The sequence below is a fragment of the Caretta caretta genome, chromosome 1 (assembly GCF_965140235.1).
Source record: "Caretta caretta isolate rCarCar2 chromosome 1, rCarCar1.hap1, whole genome shotgun sequence".
Lineage (NCBI taxonomy): Eukaryota > Metazoa > Chordata > Testudines > Cheloniidae > Caretta > Caretta caretta.
This window is the reverse complement of record NC_134206.1, coordinates 160,483,379-160,501,831: the sequence shown is the minus strand read 5'-3', so window position 1 is coordinate 160,501,831 and position 18,453 is coordinate 160,483,379. Positions and strand designations below refer to the sequence as shown.

The 18,453-nt window shown below is 44.0% G+C and overlaps 1 protein-coding gene across 2 annotated transcripts in view; it reads right to left on the bottom strand.

The window, feature by feature from the left end:
• DSCAM (DS cell adhesion molecule) overlaps window positions 1-18,453 on the bottom strand; it is a 645,287-nt gene that overhangs the window by 545,738 nt on the left and 81,096 nt on the right. For both annotated transcript variants that reach the window (XM_048866321.2, XM_048866302.2), the window contains exon 2: window positions 7,245-7,562. In XM_048866321.2, coding sequence (XP_048722278.1) covers window positions 7,245-7,562 — 318 coding nt within the window. The remainder of the gene's footprint in view (window positions 1-7,244; window positions 7,563-18,453) is intronic.

Below are 18,453 nucleotides of genomic sequence, written 5' to 3'. Positions count from 1 at the left end.
GGTGCCACAACACCCAAGCCCTCCCCTGAGGTGGAAGAATGTGCACGAATTGTTCGAGGATGACCTGTTCAGTCACCTCAGCTGCGGTTCGACGCTCGGGTTGGAGCCATCGGGTACCTGCGTCCTTCAGTTCCTGGGCCACAGCCCGGGGTCTGGCGCCCGGTGGGTAGACCTTTTCCTGAAACCGTCACCGAAAAGTCTCCGGGGTAATGTCAAAGGCATCCAAGATAGCTGTTTTCACTTGAGCATAAATGCGGGCCTCATCATCTGGGAGCCCACGGTAAGCCTTCTGGGCCAGCCCCGTCAGATATGGGGCGAGGAGTGTCGCCCATTGGTCGGGCGCCCAACCAGCCACTGAGGCAACCCGCTCGAAGGTCACTAGATAGGCCTCCGGGTAATCCTCCGGCCCCATCTTGGCCAGATGGATCAGTGGGGCGGAAGGGGTTGGGGTGGCTGCCCGCTCCGGTTGAGCGCCACCATGGCCCGGCCACAGGGTTGCAAGCTGCTGGAAGCATTGGGTTTCTTGTTCCTGGTGCTGGGCCCCCAGGGTTTGAAGCAACTGCTGCTGGTGGGCGCCCAGCTGCTGTACAAGTTGGTGCTGCTGCTGTTGCTGGCTCTCAGCCAGGAACTTGATAAGCCTTTCCATCTCCATCGTTCCAGGAGGGGAGCTTCAGAGGCCCCCTCGCACTAACCCCTTTCTGCAGGGATAGGGATCGCCTGCTCGCATTCTCCACCAATTGTGACAGGTTTCAGTCGGTCCTCTGAGCCCCTAGGGGGCGATGGAGAGCTGTGGTCTCACTGGCAGGCCTCAGTCACACCTTTCGGGCGCTGGGGAATTAGCGGGGAAGGTGTGCCGGCCGGAGTCTGCAGCGTGCCCCTCAGGCAGGGGAGGGCCGGCACGAGGCTGTAGCGCGCCCCTCAGGCAGGGGAGTGCCGGGGTAGGGGAACTCAGGCCCATCCGACTCCACTGCGTTCCAGCCCCTGGGCCCGGTCAGTGGCAGGAGGCGAAGGTCCTGCCGCTGGGTCAGCAGGGCCGTCCGCACCCCGCTGACCAAACACACCCACCACACGGTGCCGTTCTGCCCCTGGGCGACTTCCTACCCGGTCTCTCCGGCGGGTCTCTCTGGTCCCTCCAGCTCGTCCGGGTATTGCGCTGCTGGCAGCTCCAGCTCCCCCTCTGTGTTGGACTCACGCCAGCCCGGGCTGCAGCAGGGCCCCTCCAGGTCCTCCGGGTATTCAGCGACTGGCAGTCCTGGTTGCCACAGGCCTTCCTCCCGGTCCGGTTCCTCCTTGCCCAGGGCCTCACCTGGGTCAGCAGCAAGATCGCGAGGGAGCAGCCAGCAGCCTGCGTCTGTCTCCTTCCCTGGTGCTCTCCTCACTGGGCAAAGGGCCCCACCCTTTGTACTTCCTTTCCCATCCCTCCCCTTCCAGGGATTGGCGGAAGCTTGGCCTGGCCCCACCCACTCAGGCTGAGAGGGTGGCTCTTTACCCTCTGGTTCGGAGGGGAGCCACCCTGGCTCCCTACAACATGAAAAAAAAATGATGCTCTGTCTCATGCCAGCTTGTTTAGGTTTTTATAGCACACTTCCTTCAGAAGCTGAGCATTCTACTTTACCAGAGGGAGCACAGGCTCCCCCAATACTGGTGGGAAGTTCCCAAATGGTTGTTCCATTGAATTAAGCTGCCAACCTTCTCTTGGTGCAAGGATAAGTGGGACAACCAGAAGGATGGGAGAGAGGAATTTAGGATGGAGGGGAGAGAGAAGAGTCGAAGGTGCTAACCATGGAATCAACAGAGATGAGTGAGAAGTAAGGAAGAAGGGTGCTCAAATTTGCAGAGAAATGAAGTGTGTTAATAGACTGAAAGTCTCAAAGGTTGAGCAGAAAAGTGGGGGAGGAGGTGGAGTGGGCAATACTGAAAGAAATAAAGTAGTGATCAGAAAAGAAAAACTCTGATAGTGAAATACGTTAGTGGGAACAGTACTAGTGACCCTCCTGGCAGCTGGGAGAATTGATCCAGAGATGAAAGTCAAAGGAAGATGGTAGGGAGTGGAAGAGGCAACAGCATCTACCAGATCAATACGATAGGTGAGCATTTCTGGAGTAGGGGGTGGAAGATAAATGGGAGAAGAGGAAATCCAGGCACTGTAATCAATGAAAAATAGAGATGAGAAGCCTGTGGACAGTAACTAACAGGAGAGGGAGATAGAGATTAATGCCTGATGGAGTACAGTTCAGAAGTGGAAAAGGTGGGAAGTGGCATGAGTGAGACAGTAGGAGCTCAATATCACCACTGCTCCATATCTGGGCTGTGTGAGAAGAGACCGCTACAAGGACGCAGCTACAAAAGGGGTGTTGGAGAAGGGGGAAGCCAGTTTCAGTGAATACAAAGAGAGATGAAGGAGCAAGAGGCAAAGCGGCCACGCAGGTCTAGAAGTCATCATTACCCATGACAATAATTTCAGTGCCCTAAGGTAATCAAGTCAGTAGAGCTATGGGACCATTGTATAGAAACTTCCTTTATTCCCCCTGCAGAACAAAACAAAAACAAAAAACTAAACAAAAAAAATTCACTGAGAGCAAAATTTAAGTATAAACACACTCACTCTAAGTGGGTGTGGCTGTATTTGCTTCCCAGTATTTGGATGTATATTTCTGGAATAAAGAAGCCATGGATTCATAAAATGGTGACCTCTTTACAACTGCTCCAAAAAAACCTTGTATATGGCCAGATTCAAATGGTAAGGTAAGCATAGTGAAGGGTTTAAAATTACAGTGCAACCACCTGCTCATGAACAGGAAAGTTGTTTTTTTTTGAGTTTTACAATCTGCATAGACAATTATATAGTTTAAAGGTTAACAGGTCTAAAAATAAATCAAAATTAAGTATTAAGAGAAGATGGCACCATTAACCTATATATTACTGATTATAAATAATGAGGAAAAGTTACTAACTCTGATCACAGACTTGCTGGATTGTTACTGTTCTCTTACAGTAGCAACCTTGGAACGCCTCTTCCCTTGTGAAGAAGCCAGCTACCGTCTTTCCATGCTCCAGTGAAGAGCTCGCAAAGCACAAGCATCTCCTTCTTTATGTGGCTAACTGTCTCCTACCACTAATGCTCCAGGGATAGCTCGCAGAGCATGGGCTATTTTGAGAAGGTATCATGACACAATATTATGAACAGGGCTAATGCAAGCTGATTCACATTTTTTCTGAACTACTTGTACAGTTACAAAAACCTGTCATGTCATTAAAAAAGCCACTTCCAGGGCAATTGTTCCAAGAAGCAAACATACACAAACACCTGTAAATCAATGAAACTTGACAGAGGCAGAACTAATCTCATTTCCTCAATCCCTTGCTGGGGAGACTTACAGTATGTGGACCTTGACATTTTGGCATATGGGAAGGGAGAGGGCACACGTTCATCAGATTTCCAAACCAAACCATTAATCTTTGGAATTTGCAATATCCAAGGAGGTTGAGACAGATCACAAAAGTAATTATTCAGTCCCAAACTGCATGAGACAGTTCTTGTTTGTGTACATGCACTAACTTTTTTGTTTTATGCATTCACAATGTTGCTAAGCCTCATGATTTTTATCACGAGCCTTGTGATTTTTGCTGTTTTTCTTAAAGCCCAGATCCCAGAGTCATTTGATTGCATGAGACTCATCTTTCATGGGGAAAAAAAAATTCTCTAGCTTTCACTGTTGCTTGGGGGAAAAAAAAACACTTGAAAGCAAGATGGACCTACCTCCATTTACCCCCGCTGAGGATCTGGCCCAGAAAGTTTATCTACATTATGTGCAAAGCCAAAACAATTTCAGCTCAACCATCCCCTTTGAGCTCCTCCACCATCCACAAAAATCCACAGGGTAGCTGCCGGACAGGCTAAGTTTTCCTCCAGGGATTTCCTGCGATGGATGCCAGGGATTCATTGCCTCTCCTGACCAGTCAGGGTCTAGCTTTGTGTCAGGCTATTCCATTAGTCACATGTCTAGCTCTAAGAAGTCCTCTAATTGGCTGGGAAAGAGGGCTCTGCACCCACCTTATGCGGAGCTAGGGTAGAGCAAAGAGCCACTCCAGCTTTCATCCTGCTTGCAGCAGGGTTTCTCTCTACCTGCTGTGGGGTACGACTTAGACCCAGTCGTTGGTCCTTTTCTCAGAATACTGCATTTAATTACCAAATAGAGAGCATTTTTATGTTGACTAATCACTGCGTTCTCTTTTCTGCCGTGGCCAAGTCAGAATCATTTTCAGGCTTCCATATGATCCAGCATTTTGTGTCAGAACTTTTGGGGGACTGTGTATTCTTTGCCAAAACTTACATTTTGTCATCTCTTTGCTCTCTTCAAAACAAGATATGCAGAGGCCACACTGGTAGCTGGGATCCAAGTAACTGTGTTTACTAACTATATACAAATATACAAGGCCTTGCTATCTGTACCCACTGCTACTCTGGCAGCGTTCTGACGGCTCCTGCAATAGAAAATAGGGAGGCCCACTAGAGGGCTCCCCAACTATTTATAGCAGAGGTGGGCAAACTCTGGCGGCCCACGGGACCATTCTGCCTGGCCCCTGAGCTCCTAACCCAGGAGGCTAGCCCCCGGCCCCTCTCCTGCTGTTCCCCCGCAGCCTCAGCTCACTGTGCCGCTGGCGCAATGCTCCGGGCAGCGGGGCAGCGAGCTCCTGGGGCAGCGCAGCTGCAGAGCCCGGCCTGACCCGGTGCTCTGTGCTGCGCAGTGGCGTGGCTGGCTCCAGCTGGGCAGCGCGGCTGTAGCACCGGCAGCCACCGGTGAATTGAATAGAGGGAGTTGAATAGAGGGCAGGGTGGTTCGCAGGGTGGTCAGGGGCCAGGGTGTGGATAGGGGTCAGGGCGGTCAGAGAGCGGGGAACAGGGAGGTTGAATGGGGGCAGGGGTTCTGGGGGCAGTCAGAGAGAAGGGGTGGTTGGGTGGAGCATGGGTTCCGGGGGGGCAGTCAGGAAGGAGAGGGGAGTTGGATGGGGCAGTAGGGGGCAGTTAGGGGTGGGGGGTCCGGGGACAGTCAGGGGACAGAGAGCAGGGGGGGTGGATGGGGCAGGGGTCTTGGGGAGCCGTCAGGGAACGGGGATGAGGCAGAAGTCCCAGGGGGGCTGTCAGAGGGCGAGAAGCGGGGGTGGGGTTGAATAGGGGGTGGGGGCCAGGCCACGCCTGCCGTTTGGGGTGGCACAGCCTCCCCTAACTGGCCCTCCATACAATTTCTGAAACCCGATGCGGCCCTCAGGCCAAAAAGTTTCCCCGCCCCCGGTTTATAGGGATATCACCCAGTTCCTATACATTGCAAATACATTATCCAGTTTCTGTAGGGATAGTAAGGAGGGGTATATATCTCCCAGAATTGTGGGACTGGGCATATCCCTGGGACTGAGACTGAATGGTGGAGATAGCCTGGTATCTGGCTCAATGGCAGCTCTAATACTCTTGAAATTTGTTGGTGAGGAAGAGGGGGGATTTGTGATTTGTGTATGCAAGCCCGGTTGGACTGGGCTGTTTATCAGGATGGAAAACTGTTTTGACCGTGGGGAGAATGAGTGAAATATGGCTGGGCAGAAGCTGCAGCCATCCTTTGCAGAGGGTATAGTTATTCCCTTCTTTCCTTTGTTTATGCTCTTGATGTTTGTTTATTTAGCAAAATCGCTGTCTTTGTGCCACAGACTATCCTTAGATTCTAAGGTGGTGTCTTGGTGATCCCACAAGCCACAGAGGGAACAGAAAAATGGTTTGCACATTCAAGTACCTATTTGCACAATTACTTCTTAATATACACCTATATACCTGTGGAGGTATGCACACATTTTCAGCTGCTTCATAGGTCCCTGCAGCTGCGTGGACCTCATTGCATCAGAGCCTTAGTTAGCACGGGTTTCAAGATACAGTCTTCTTTAGGCAGATCTTTAGGCAGATCATTAGTGTATCCACAAAAGAATTGCAAATTGATTAACTAATATTTGAATCTTTAAGCATCATTAGCATGCAAAATTTTATGAGGAAACCACCCAACACTTTCGTGTTTCTGCTTAAAAGAAGCTCCAGAAAAGAACTGCAAGGAAGTAAAGACAGATGCATTGGCAAAACCACACAGGGAAGCTGATATGACATCTGCTCTCCCTAAAAAGATCAAATCTCTTGTCTACAGATTCAATAAACTCAAAAAAGGCATATTCTACCCAGAAAATGCATGTATTTTTGTAGACCGTATGTTTTGGATAATGCATTTTACGAATTTCTTGGAGATGTCAGTTTTTCTTTGTACCTTCTAATTATCACTTTGCATGTCTTTGAAGTAATATTTAGCATTAGTAAGACTAAAAGTCAGGAAGTAGAAACTATTAACTGGCATAATGCACTTCACAATCTGGATTTTCCTTGTTTGCAAACAGATAATCATAAGAAGAGCTATAACCCCAAAGCGCTATATTTGTGCATGGTTTGCAATTTCTCTAATACAGCTACTGGACTGCAGATACTCTAGGACAGATCCTCAGATGGTATATATTATGCTGATGTAAACTGGTGATTAAGCTAGTGCAAACTGAAGTTACAGGTGCTTTTTGACAATTTAGATCAGCTGAGGATCTGACCCCCCCAAATTTTTTTAATTAAAATTTTGATTTTAGAGTTTTGTGCACTAGTAGAATAGTGGTAATAGACTTGAGTCTAATTACATTTAAAATCAATTCTCCCTTTATACAGTCCACCCCTTTTTATTCAGTCAACACAGAAAAGAGTTGCCAAACTGCTATGCCCACAATACAAAAAATCCTTTGCATACTTTAAGTTAAACATAAAGCTATTCCTATATATTTACAATAGCATTTGATTATTATTTATCAATATACATGTTCATTCCCCGCCCCCCCAAAAAACCCCAACAACAGTGCAGGGAGAGTCCTCATCTCCCCCATCCCTAACTCTTTAAAGAGTAAATAGATTCTGATCAATGGCCTCTCTCTAACTGTTCAGCGGGAATCTTGGCATCTTTCAGAAACTTGATGGACTTTGGGATGGGACTTTTAACTTCTCTTTTATAAAAATAGGCTAAGCCAATATTGTTTCAGTTGATTTTATTAAGAACTCTAGACTGCCCTTCTAGGCCACAGTCTTTGCTCCAGTTCACAATGGCTACCACTTTTAGCCAGAAACACATGGTCTCCTCCCTTGCCCAACTTGAAGTTATGAAGTAAAGAACCATACTTACCGGCCTTAATGTGAACATCCTGACTTCTGATTTTCCCTGAAGGATTTTCAGCTGTGCAATAGTAAGTGTTATCATGGATTAAGTTATTAAAGCTTGAAGGAGGGAAGGGGAAAATTTGGAGAGTGCCATTGGGGTGGACGTGGCGGATCCCTGGGACATCATAGATCTCCTCGCCCGTTGCTAGGTACCATCTGAGTGTCACAGGAGGGATCCCTGCTGCAGGACAGGGCACCAGTGTCCCTGTGGTGCTAGCAAACACTACCTCTTGCAAAGATGCATTGACAAAATACAGGCTGGCATGTAGATCTTCACTGAAAACTGCAAGATAAAACAGACAAATGTGTATTTAACAGCTAAGAAAATATTACTGCACATATCACAATTTTACACCTACAACTTAGTAGTATATAGTGATGCTCAGGATTTTTCTGCTCCTTTAAGTAATTTCTTTTTGTAAACACACACATCACAATCAATTTTGAACTGTTATAACAGTTGATGGAGGTAACTAGAGCAACTGGATCCTAATATAGGACATGACAATTTGTTTCTGTGTTTTGTCAGAATAAAACAACCAAAAAGCTATGGATCTCAAAACACAAAACAAAGGCGTTACTCCCCAGCAAGATTACCATTAGTCTGGAAAGAAGCAAATTAGGTCACCTTTCCCATTGCTGATCCAGGATTCTTGCTAAGACCAGTCAAATACTCGCAGTAATTTACTTCAGTGAAACTTTCAGTAACTACAATTTGCTGTCTGGCAAAGACTGTTAGATTTATAAACAGAATTTGCTTTTATGTATTTTTCATCTCTGATGTATATCCAAACAATGCAATAAGAAGAACTGAGCAACTAATGCAAAAAGTAACAAGAAATGTGTAGAAAAAAATTATTTGACCAGCAGTAGTAAAAAGAGTTGGATACGTTTAGTAGACAGACTGTTTAAGGCTAACATGTCAACTATAGTTCGCTCAGCAATAGCTCCCCCGTGGCCTTGGGCAATAGATCATGTTATACTGAGAGGGTAAGTATTGGTTAGGATAGGAAGTTATCCCCCTATTCTTTTAAGAAGGCTAGCCAGGAGAGCACTACCTTCTACCCAGAAAGCCACAAATAAGCAGAAGGGACCTCACTTTGTTTCATCCAAAGTATTACACCTCTAATACAGCAGCATCTCCCTACTGCTCTGTGATTGAGAACATGTCAGTGGGAAGCTTTACTTCTGCATTTCTAGAAATTGGGATTTTTTTAACTGTACAACCATACTAGTGCATAATATATTTTTGCATTTAATATACATATAGTGTTCACCCTAAAAATTAGCCAATTCTACCTTAAACAAATAGGTAAGATTGCATTATAAGCTGCATTTCCAGTTCACTACAGCTTGAATCTATAAACATTGAAGTAAAGTTACCCAGTAAAGAGTAACTGGCAAGTTTTAAAAAGGTATCTATTGTGTATCAGGCCAGATTAAACATCTGCCAGAGAGTTCAATACTAGCCTTTATCTGCAAAATGTATTATCTTGTGTTGGGTATAAAGAACTCCTAGCCACCACACATCTAATCTTTACAGGGTGCTATCTACTTCTGCTACTCAATCTCATGGTGGTTGGCTGTGTGAGAGGGAGGGTTTCCTTACTTCTCCAGCCCAGTAAGGGGGTGGGTGATAAGGAAGGAATAAGTTGTTTCCTGCTACCTCTTTGAAGATCATAATAGGTTGGAATAAGTGACCCTTCATAGTGACCCCCACAAAGAAAGACGAGGGTTGGCCTGGCACCCCCAGAAGACTTCAATGGGAGAGATCCTCTAGACCCATTAGGTAGCAGGAAAAGCAGATTGTCCACCTAAAAGACAGCAAAGCTGAGTGGAGAGAGATTTCTGGGGAAATCTCGGGAGACAGGCTGCAATGATCTTGCAGGTTTAGGAATCTGAATCTTCTTCGAGCGGACTGACAGGGGATGGCTTACAGCCATCCCTGGCAAACAGATATTACAGGTGCTGGTTCAGAGTAACACATATGAAACAGATCCTTCAAGGTTGGTTCAGCCATAGTCAAAACTTGGTTTTTTTTTATTTTATTTTAAAGTAAAGCAAACAGATTAACTGAATACATACAGGAAGAAGATGGTGCCATTTCTATATAGTCAGATTTCTAATTATAGTCACACTTTAAAGTAGGTAACAAAACTGATTGTAACAGGATAGAGAATGAAAAAAGATATGGAAGTCACCATTGTTAATTTAACTATAAGAGCTATTCTCTATCATTAGAACTGAAATATTGTTTAACATATTTTAATATTCATCTCCAAAGAAGAGACACGCACAATAATAAATATACTGTACAATCACCAGCTCTTAATATGCTGTGCTGCATCTCAACAGAAGGTCAGGTATAACCAGTAGGTTTTCTGATTTAGGATGAAGAGGCGGATACCAAATGGTCAGTGTCATAAAATAGAGAAATTATCAGACATTAAGTTTGGTGCCTTACATAGACCCTAACTTTTCCATGCACAATTTAAATCAAAATGCTGTGCAAGTGAACTGGATGCATACTAAATGCTATAATACACCTTTAAGAAAATATCACATATTTCAGTTGCATGGTATCCCATGTAGCAACTTTCAATACTCCCGACTAACTTTTCATCCATCTGCCTATAGAATAATGCTTCACTTTAAAGTAGCATCTAGTCCACATTCATCTTAATGGAAGACACATGCATATATCAAAAAGAATCCCTGGAAAGTAATTGTAATGATATAATATACACACAAACGGAAGATCCAGATGTATTTTGTTGCTGAGCACAATGTACAGGCTGTTTGGATGCATACTACAGAAAAAAAATCCAGAATGGGATAATGTGCAGTATTTTTCATTAAAGAGCTATATCTATTATGCTTCATAGAAAAAAAGTAATTTGCTGAACAGAAGAACAGATGAGGTACCAAAAATTAACTGAAACTGAGATAAGGGGGAAATATAATTATATGCTGTTGTACCTTAAAATTTGTTAACTATTAACATAAAAAATATGGGGGCTTAGTCAGGAAAGCAGCAGTCAGACCATACCTGAACGGAGGAGAAGGGGGTAACTGATGAAGGCAGTCAGGTTAAGGGTGAAAACAAAGAGATGAAAGCTTGACATAGGAAAGAGAGTATGAATACAAGCAAAGGATAAGAAAATCAGACAGATGTTGGAACAAACCCATAAACTTTTCAGAAAACAAGAAACGTAATTATTTATTTGTTTTAAAAACGGGATCTAAAGTTGATTTGTAGAAGCCAATCCACATTTCCCAGCATAGAGCACAACATGCTATAGATACAAGTAAACAAATTTAGGCTCTGTTCTTGCAAATTGTTCTGCATGGGCAGACCCCAGCACCCACCACTGAAGAGATTCAGGAGGTCTGCCTATGTGGAGCAAGTTGCAGGGCCCTGGAGCTGATATGAATCCAGACTGGACTTTAACTTTCTCCCCCAAACCAAAACCTATTTACAGGGTTAGACTCGGTCTAATAGCCACCCATTGTGGTAAGTATAGTCTCGTAATTATCCTCTCTCCCAGCCTGAGAGCCACTAGGTTCCCGCAGCTCTGTAATAAATCATGACTCCCTCGTCCCTACATGTATTCTGTATTTGAAGGTCTTATGACAAGGCCAGCCAGTCTGATAATTCTTCTGCTTGATCCATATTGCTGGTGTTTACAGGTGTCTCTTGCTCCTGAGTTCACACCGCACTAGGCAGCACACAATAGGGGCCGCTATAACTGTCGATTATACAGTGGGATCAAAGGCAAAAGGAAGATGAGGTCACTCAGTGTCTGCAGGGGGAGTCATAGCAACTGTGAGAGAGAGCTAGACATAGGAATTACCATAGTGATACAGGCCAGTGGAGAGGTCCATCTAGCTGTAGTATAACATCCGGTCTCCAACAGTGATCAGTACCGGTTTTGGGGAAGATGAAAAACCCTGCAGGAAGCAGTTATGGGATAATCTGCCCCAGGGAAAGTTTCAAGGAAGTTTTCCCCTAACCCTTGTTAATTATTAATTGTTAATTATGCTCTGAATCATGGGGATATAGATCCCCTCCACAACTGTTCATTACTTTTTTTTATTCTTGCTATGACAACTCAAATATTCATGTTATCCATATAGTGTCCAACCCTTTTTTGAATCCTATTATTCTCCAACTCCATTAAACTCATTGACACATAATTTAATTGAGGCTAACTGAGTTGTATATTCCTTTTATCAGTTTTAAATATGCTGTCTTTCCTGTGCCACTGAATACACTAACATTTATTTGTTTTTATATTCTTGTCTATTTGCTCTTCAAATTCCATTCTAAAGCTCATAGTTTCTTCTACTGATAGATGAATTGTAGACCTAATTTCCTTCTACTGTAAAATAATGAAAAGGTAAGTGAGTGGTCTAGAGCCTATATAATAATACTTCAGGGAGGGAGGAATAGATGCCTAGAGCCACGAGCCCACAGCATGTTTCTAAGGATGGAGAAGGTTCTGAGGGTTATTGTAAAATCATGAAAAAGAAAGGAGAGTAAACAATAAATTGAAGAGGGAGCCTGAAAAGATTTGGACAAGTAATCAACCTTTTACAGATTATTTGAACTGTATCTCATGAGATTTAACCATTGCAGGTTTGTGTAGAAAGTAACACTCCTTTGTCAAAAAGAAAAGGAGATCTTGTGGCACCTTAGAGACTAACAAATTTATTTGAGCATAAGCTTTCGTGAGCTACAGCTCACTTCATCGGCTGCATTCAGTGGAAAATACAGTGGGGAGATTTATATATACACAGAACATGAAAAAATGGGTGTTACCATACACACTGTAACGAGAGTGATCACTTAAGGTGAGCTATTACCAGCAGGAGAGCGGAGGTGAGGGGGGAACCTTTGTAGTGATAATCAAGGTGGGACATTTCCAGCAGTTGACAAGAACGTCTGAAGAACAGTATGTATGTGGGGTCGGGAGGGAATAAACATGGGGAAATAGTTTTACTTTGTGTAATGACCCATCCACTCCCAGTCTTTATTCAAGCCTAAGTTAATTGTATCCAGTTTGCAAATAAATTCCAATTCAGCAGTCTCTCGTTGGAGTCCGTTTTTGAAGTTTTTTTGTTGAAGAATTGCAACTTTTAGGTCTGTAATCGAGTGACCAAAGTGATTGAAGTGTTCTCCAACTGGTTTTTGAATGTTATAATTCTTGACATCTGATTTGTGTCCATTTATTCTTTTACGTAGAGACTGTCCAGTTTGGCCAATGTACATGGCAGAGGGGCATTGCTGGCACATGATGGCATATATCACATTGGTAGATGTGCAGGTGAACGAGCCTCTGATAGTGTGGCTGATGTGATTAGGCCCTATGATGGTGTCCCTTGAATAGATATGTGGACACGGTTGGCAACGGGCTTAGTTGCAAGGATAGGTTCCTGGGTTAGTGGTTCTGTTGTGTGGTATGTGGTTGCTTTCTGTAAGCAAGGACTGGCCTGTCTCCCAGGATCTGTGAGAGTGATGGATCTTCCTTCAGGATAGGTTGTAGATCCTTGATGATGCGTTGCAGAGGTTTTCGTTGGGGGCTGAAGGTGATGGCTAGTGGCATTCTGTTATTTTCTTTATTGGGCCTGTCCTGTAGTAGGTGACTTCTGGGTAGTCCTCTGGCTCTGTCAATCTGTTTCTTCACTTCAGCAGGAGGGTATTGTAGTTGTAAGAATGCTTGATAGAGATCTTGTAGATGTTTGTCTCTGAGGGGTTGGAGAAAATGCAGTTGTATCGTAGAGCTTGGCTGTAGACAGTGGATCATGTGGTGTGGTCTGGATGAAAGCTGGAGGCATGTAGGTAGGAATAGTGGTCAGTAGGTTTCCGGAATCGGGTGGTGTTTATGTGACCATCGCTTATTAGCACCGTAGTATCCAGGAAGTGGATCTCTTGTGTGGATTGGTCCAGGCTGAGGTTGATGGTGGGATGGAAATTGTTGAAATCATGGCACTACTGACTTCCTGAGGAAACTACAATCCATTGGTGATCTTCCTGAAAACACTACCCTGGCCACTATGGATGTAGAAGCCCTATACACCAACATTCCACACAAAGATGGACTACACGCCGTCAGGAACAGTATCCCCGATAATGTCACGGCAAACCTGGTGGCTGAACTTTGTGACTTTGTCCTCACCCATAACTATTTCACATTTGGGGACAATGTATACCTTCAAATCAGCGGCACTGCTATGGGTACCCACATGGCTCCACAGAATACCAACATTTTTATGGCTGACTTAGAACAACGCTTCCTCAGCTCTCATCCCCTAATGCCCCTACTCTATTTGTGCTACATTGATGACATCTTCATCACCTGGACCCATGGAAAAGAAGCCCTTGAGGAATTCCACCATGATTTCAACAATTTCCATCCCACCATCAACCTCAGCCTGGACCTGCTGAAGTGAAGAAACAGATTGACAGAGCCAGAAGAGTACCCAGATGTCACCTACTGCAGGACAGGCCCAACAAAGAAAATAACAGAATGCCATTAGCCATCACCTTCAGCCCCCAACTAAAACCTCTCCAACGCATCATCAAGGATCTACAACCTATCCTGAATGACGACCCATCACTCTCACAGATCTTGGGAGACAGGCCAGTCCTTGCTTACAGACAGCAACCACATACCACACAACAGAACCACTAACCCAGGAACCTATCCTTGCAACAAAGCCCGTTGCCAACTGTGTCCACATATCATTCAGGGGACACCATCATAGGGCCTAATCACATCAGCCACACTATCAGAGGCTCGTTCACCTGCACATCTACCAATGTGATATATGCCATCATGTGCCAGCAATGCCCCTCTGCCATGTACATTGGCCAAACTGGACAGTCTCTACGTAAAAGAATAAATGGACACAAATCAGATGTCAAGAATTATAACATTCAAAAACCAGTTGGAGAACACTTCAATCACTTTGGTCACTCGATTACAGACCTAAAAGTTGCAATTCTTCAACAAAAAAACTTCAAAAACGGACTCCAACGAGAGACTGCTGAATTGGAATTAATTTGCAAACTGGATACAATTAACTTAGGCTTGAATAGAGACTGGGAGTGGATGGGTCATTACACAAAGTAAAACTATTTCCCCATGTTTATCCGCCCCCCCCCCCCACCACCACCACCACTGTTCCTCAGATGTTCTTGTCAACTGCTGGAAATGTCCCACCTTGATTATCACTACAAAAGGTCCCCCCCGCCACCCCCCAGCTCTCCTGCTGGTAATAGCTCACCTTAAGTGATCACTCTCGTTACAGTGTGTATGGTAACACCCATTTTTTCATGTTCTGTGTGTATATAAATCTCCCCACTGTATTTTCCACTGAATGCAGCCGATGAAGTGAGCTGTAGCTCACGAAAGCTTATGCTCAAATAAATTTGTTAGTCTCTAAGGTGCCACAAGTACTCCTTTTCTTTCTGTGAATACAGACTAACTTGGCTGCTACTCTGAAACTCCTTTGTCAGTTTGGGTAGGGAGTCATACAACACATTCCTCAACTAATTTTAAAAGTGATAGCATTGGAATGTAAAAGGAAATTACAATAATCCAAATATCAGCAACAATTCTAGTAATCGTTGAATTTCAATATTTATAGATGACAGAATATGCACACACAAATATTTAAATAGTACAATTTCTGTGTGCAAAGTTGTAAAGCTATTGAAATTTAATACTAATTCTATTGAAAAAATATTACATTACTCAGTTTGTGATTATTTATCAGCATTCTAATTTATGTTGCCTTCATTTTATACATTAAGGGCCAAATCCTTTCTTTACACTTGGTTATGTAAGGAAGAATTCAGACCTAAACTAATAAAACTTTTTAAAACATAAAAATATTTCCCCATTTTCCCTTTGAGGAATCCAATCTGGCATCAAATATTTAGACATAATAAGATATGTATCAAGGGCAAGTTCAGAGGTGAAGAGGACCCCCCGTATCTTATTTTACCATAAAATAAAGTAAGTGTAGAGTAGATAAGTGACATAATTAAACCCTAACCAATTTATTTGAGCATGAGCTTTCGTGAGCTACAGCTCACTTCATCAGATGTTTACCGTGGAAACTGCAGCAGACTTTATATACACACAGAGAATATGAAACAATACCTCCTCCCACCCCACTGTCCTGCTGGTAATAGCTTATCTAAAGTGATCAACAGGTGGGCCATTTAATAGCTTTAGATAAGCTATTACCAGCAGGACAGTGGGGTGGGAGGAGGTATTGTTTCATATTCTCTGTGTGTATATAAAGTCTGCTGCAGTTTCCACGGTAAACATCTGATGAAGTGAGCTGTAGCTCACGAAAGCTCATGCTCAAATAAATTGGTTAGTCTCTAAGGTGCCACAAGTACTCCTTTTCTTTTTGCGAATACAGACTAACACGGCTGTTCCTCTGAAACCTATAATTAAACCCTTTGTTGCTGTTCTGCACTGCAGATGTGTGGCAGCAGAATTTGAAGCAGTGGTGCAGTAGAACATCAGGTGCATGGCGTAGCACCGGACATATATGGGAGAGCCAGTCAAAAGGCAGAATTTCCATTCTGTGGAAAAATCCAGAATTCTGAAAACATTTCAATTCTTTCAAAACAAAAAGCTATTTAGAAATAATTGGAAAGTTTGTTTAGAAAATTTCTAAAGAAAATTGATCCCCTGAGAGCCCATGGTCTGAGGCTCCTGGCTCAGACTTGACTCCCAGGACTTCTTGGCTCTCGGCTCCCCGTCTGTTAATTAGGGCTGACAGGGCGGTGGGAGCATAGGAGCCATTGGAGCCACAACTAAGCCAGGACCCTCAGAGCTTGGAAGCCAGGGTTCCCAGACTCAGTCCCAACGGAGGGCTCCCAGAAGCCTTAACGAGCCTGAAAGCCTTAAGACCTCCTGGGGTTTCCAGGTTTCCTGCCTTGGAGCTGGAACCTGCCGCCTGGCAGCCCCAGATCAAGCCCCATTAGAGTAGGGGCTCCAAAGGCTTCCATGGCTTAGTGGGGCTACTCCGCAGCCACAGACCCTGGACGCCCGGGGGCCCCAGCAGTCCACCAGGAGAGCTGGCAGGAAGTCACCTGTCTGGTGTAGGTTCCATCAGAACCCTTCCCATGGTTCATCAGAAGTTTGTCAAACCCAGTAAATTTCTGACAAACACTTCCAATTCAATAAATTGGCATTTTCCAGCTAAACCCTGTTTCTTCAGAAAATTCCAGACCAGAGCTAGAAATTAGTTTATTAGTCAACTATCAAATATCTGACCTTATTTAAACTGGTTCAATCACAAAGTGTGCCTATCTCTAAAGTTTCAGCACCACTGACAGTTAAGCATAAGTCCCATGAACAAAGGTGAGCCAGCAGCAAATCCACAAAGTGTAAATAAGGAGTAGCAAACTGTACAGTGCAGAATAAAACAAAAACTCATCTTCAGCGGATATCAGCCCTCAAACAGCACTCCCTTCTCAGGATGTTCCCTTGCACTGCTGAGCCAGGTAGCCTAATCAGCAGATTGAGTCTCTTTTATTTAAAGTGTGGGAGCACATTCCAGAAGAGAGGAATACTCTGCCAGCAATCACCTTTGTGATTTTCAGCAACTACGGAGGCCTGGTTTGAGCATCTCTGCAGACCAACTGTGGCAGGTATTGACACAGGATGAGAAGCAGCTTCTCAAGTATTTAGGAGTCTAAGGCCACTTAGGGTTTTATTGGACAAAACCCAGCACCCTTAACTCCACCCAGAAAGCCATCAGACAGCAAGTGTAGATTCTGGAGCATGATTGTATACGGTGTAGTGTGTCACTAATTAAGTAGGCAGCCCCCATTCAGTACTAAATTTAGTTTCCAAATAGACTGGTGGGGTCTAATCCTATATATAGAGTCCAACCTTGTTAAAGCTGGTGGGCATAACAGGTGCCCTCCATTCAGGCTAAATGGGGGAACAATTAAACCTTTTGTTTAGAGACAAGTGAAGCAATAGGAGCCACCAGCCAAAATGAAGGCCACAATGCATGTAATGTCACTCAGAAATCTAAACTATGTGCGTGGAGCGGTTTCACTTCAGGTGAATGCAAATGCAGGGGACTGATTCATTTGATTGCAGAGGGGTGTGTGTGTGTGAGTGTGAGTGTCAGTGAGAGAGAAAGAGAAAAAGCACCCAGAGAAAGAGAAAAGAAGTCTCGGACACAGCCAGACAAGCACTTGTAATGTGACCCTAAGAAAAAGCTAAGGGAGTGTGCTTTGGGTTAAAGTGCTGACTGAGAGAGGCTTGCAGTTGTGAGCCAAGAGGTCATCTGCTATTTTTGCTGTTTTCTGGAAAACAGGACTAGGTGTATATTCTTTGTAAATAAACAAGATTGCAGCAAAGAAATACCTGACTCCAGCATCAATTTGTCCTCCTGTTGGAAACAGCCTGCAGGACCCCGAATTTTGACTAAGTGTTTGGGTCAAGAGGAGTACAATATATAGGGATTATATTGAAAGAATCTATACCTATTCCCAAATCCCTTCAGCTTTAATATTTAAAATGCACAAAACTTAAATTATTAAAATTAAAGCTGGATAAAAGAAATAGATTAATCATAAAGACTCAGAAGAAATACTCACTTTCCTTAAAAACTGGCAAAGAAAAGAGAATGTTACCTGCATTAAAAGAAGTGGCACCCAGAATAATAACTAGAAATTGGGTGGCCATGAGGGTTTACAACAGAGCTAGACCTGGGCAAACAACTGATTTTTTGGTTCATTGGCAGTTAAACAAAGTCAGTTTGGTTTCCTAATGCTAAAAAATTTCATCAAATCAAAAAAATTGACAAAAATTTCATTTTAGTTGAACAAAACATTAAGTCTCTGGGCATTTTTAAAATAAAAGCAATGGAAATGAAGGAAGAGATAGATTCACAAATTGTGTGGGGAGTGGGATATCTCTTACAGCCTTGAGCCCAGTGGCTAGAGTGCTCACCTGGGATGTGGGAGACCTACATTCAATCCTTCCTCCTTTCTGCCTGATGTGGAACAGGAATTTGAACTTGGGTCTCCCATATTGCCAGAGTGTGTCCTAACCACTGAGCTAGGGGGTACATCATTCTCAATGTCTCTGATGGAAGCTGTTGCACTTTGTATCCAATACTTGAATAGC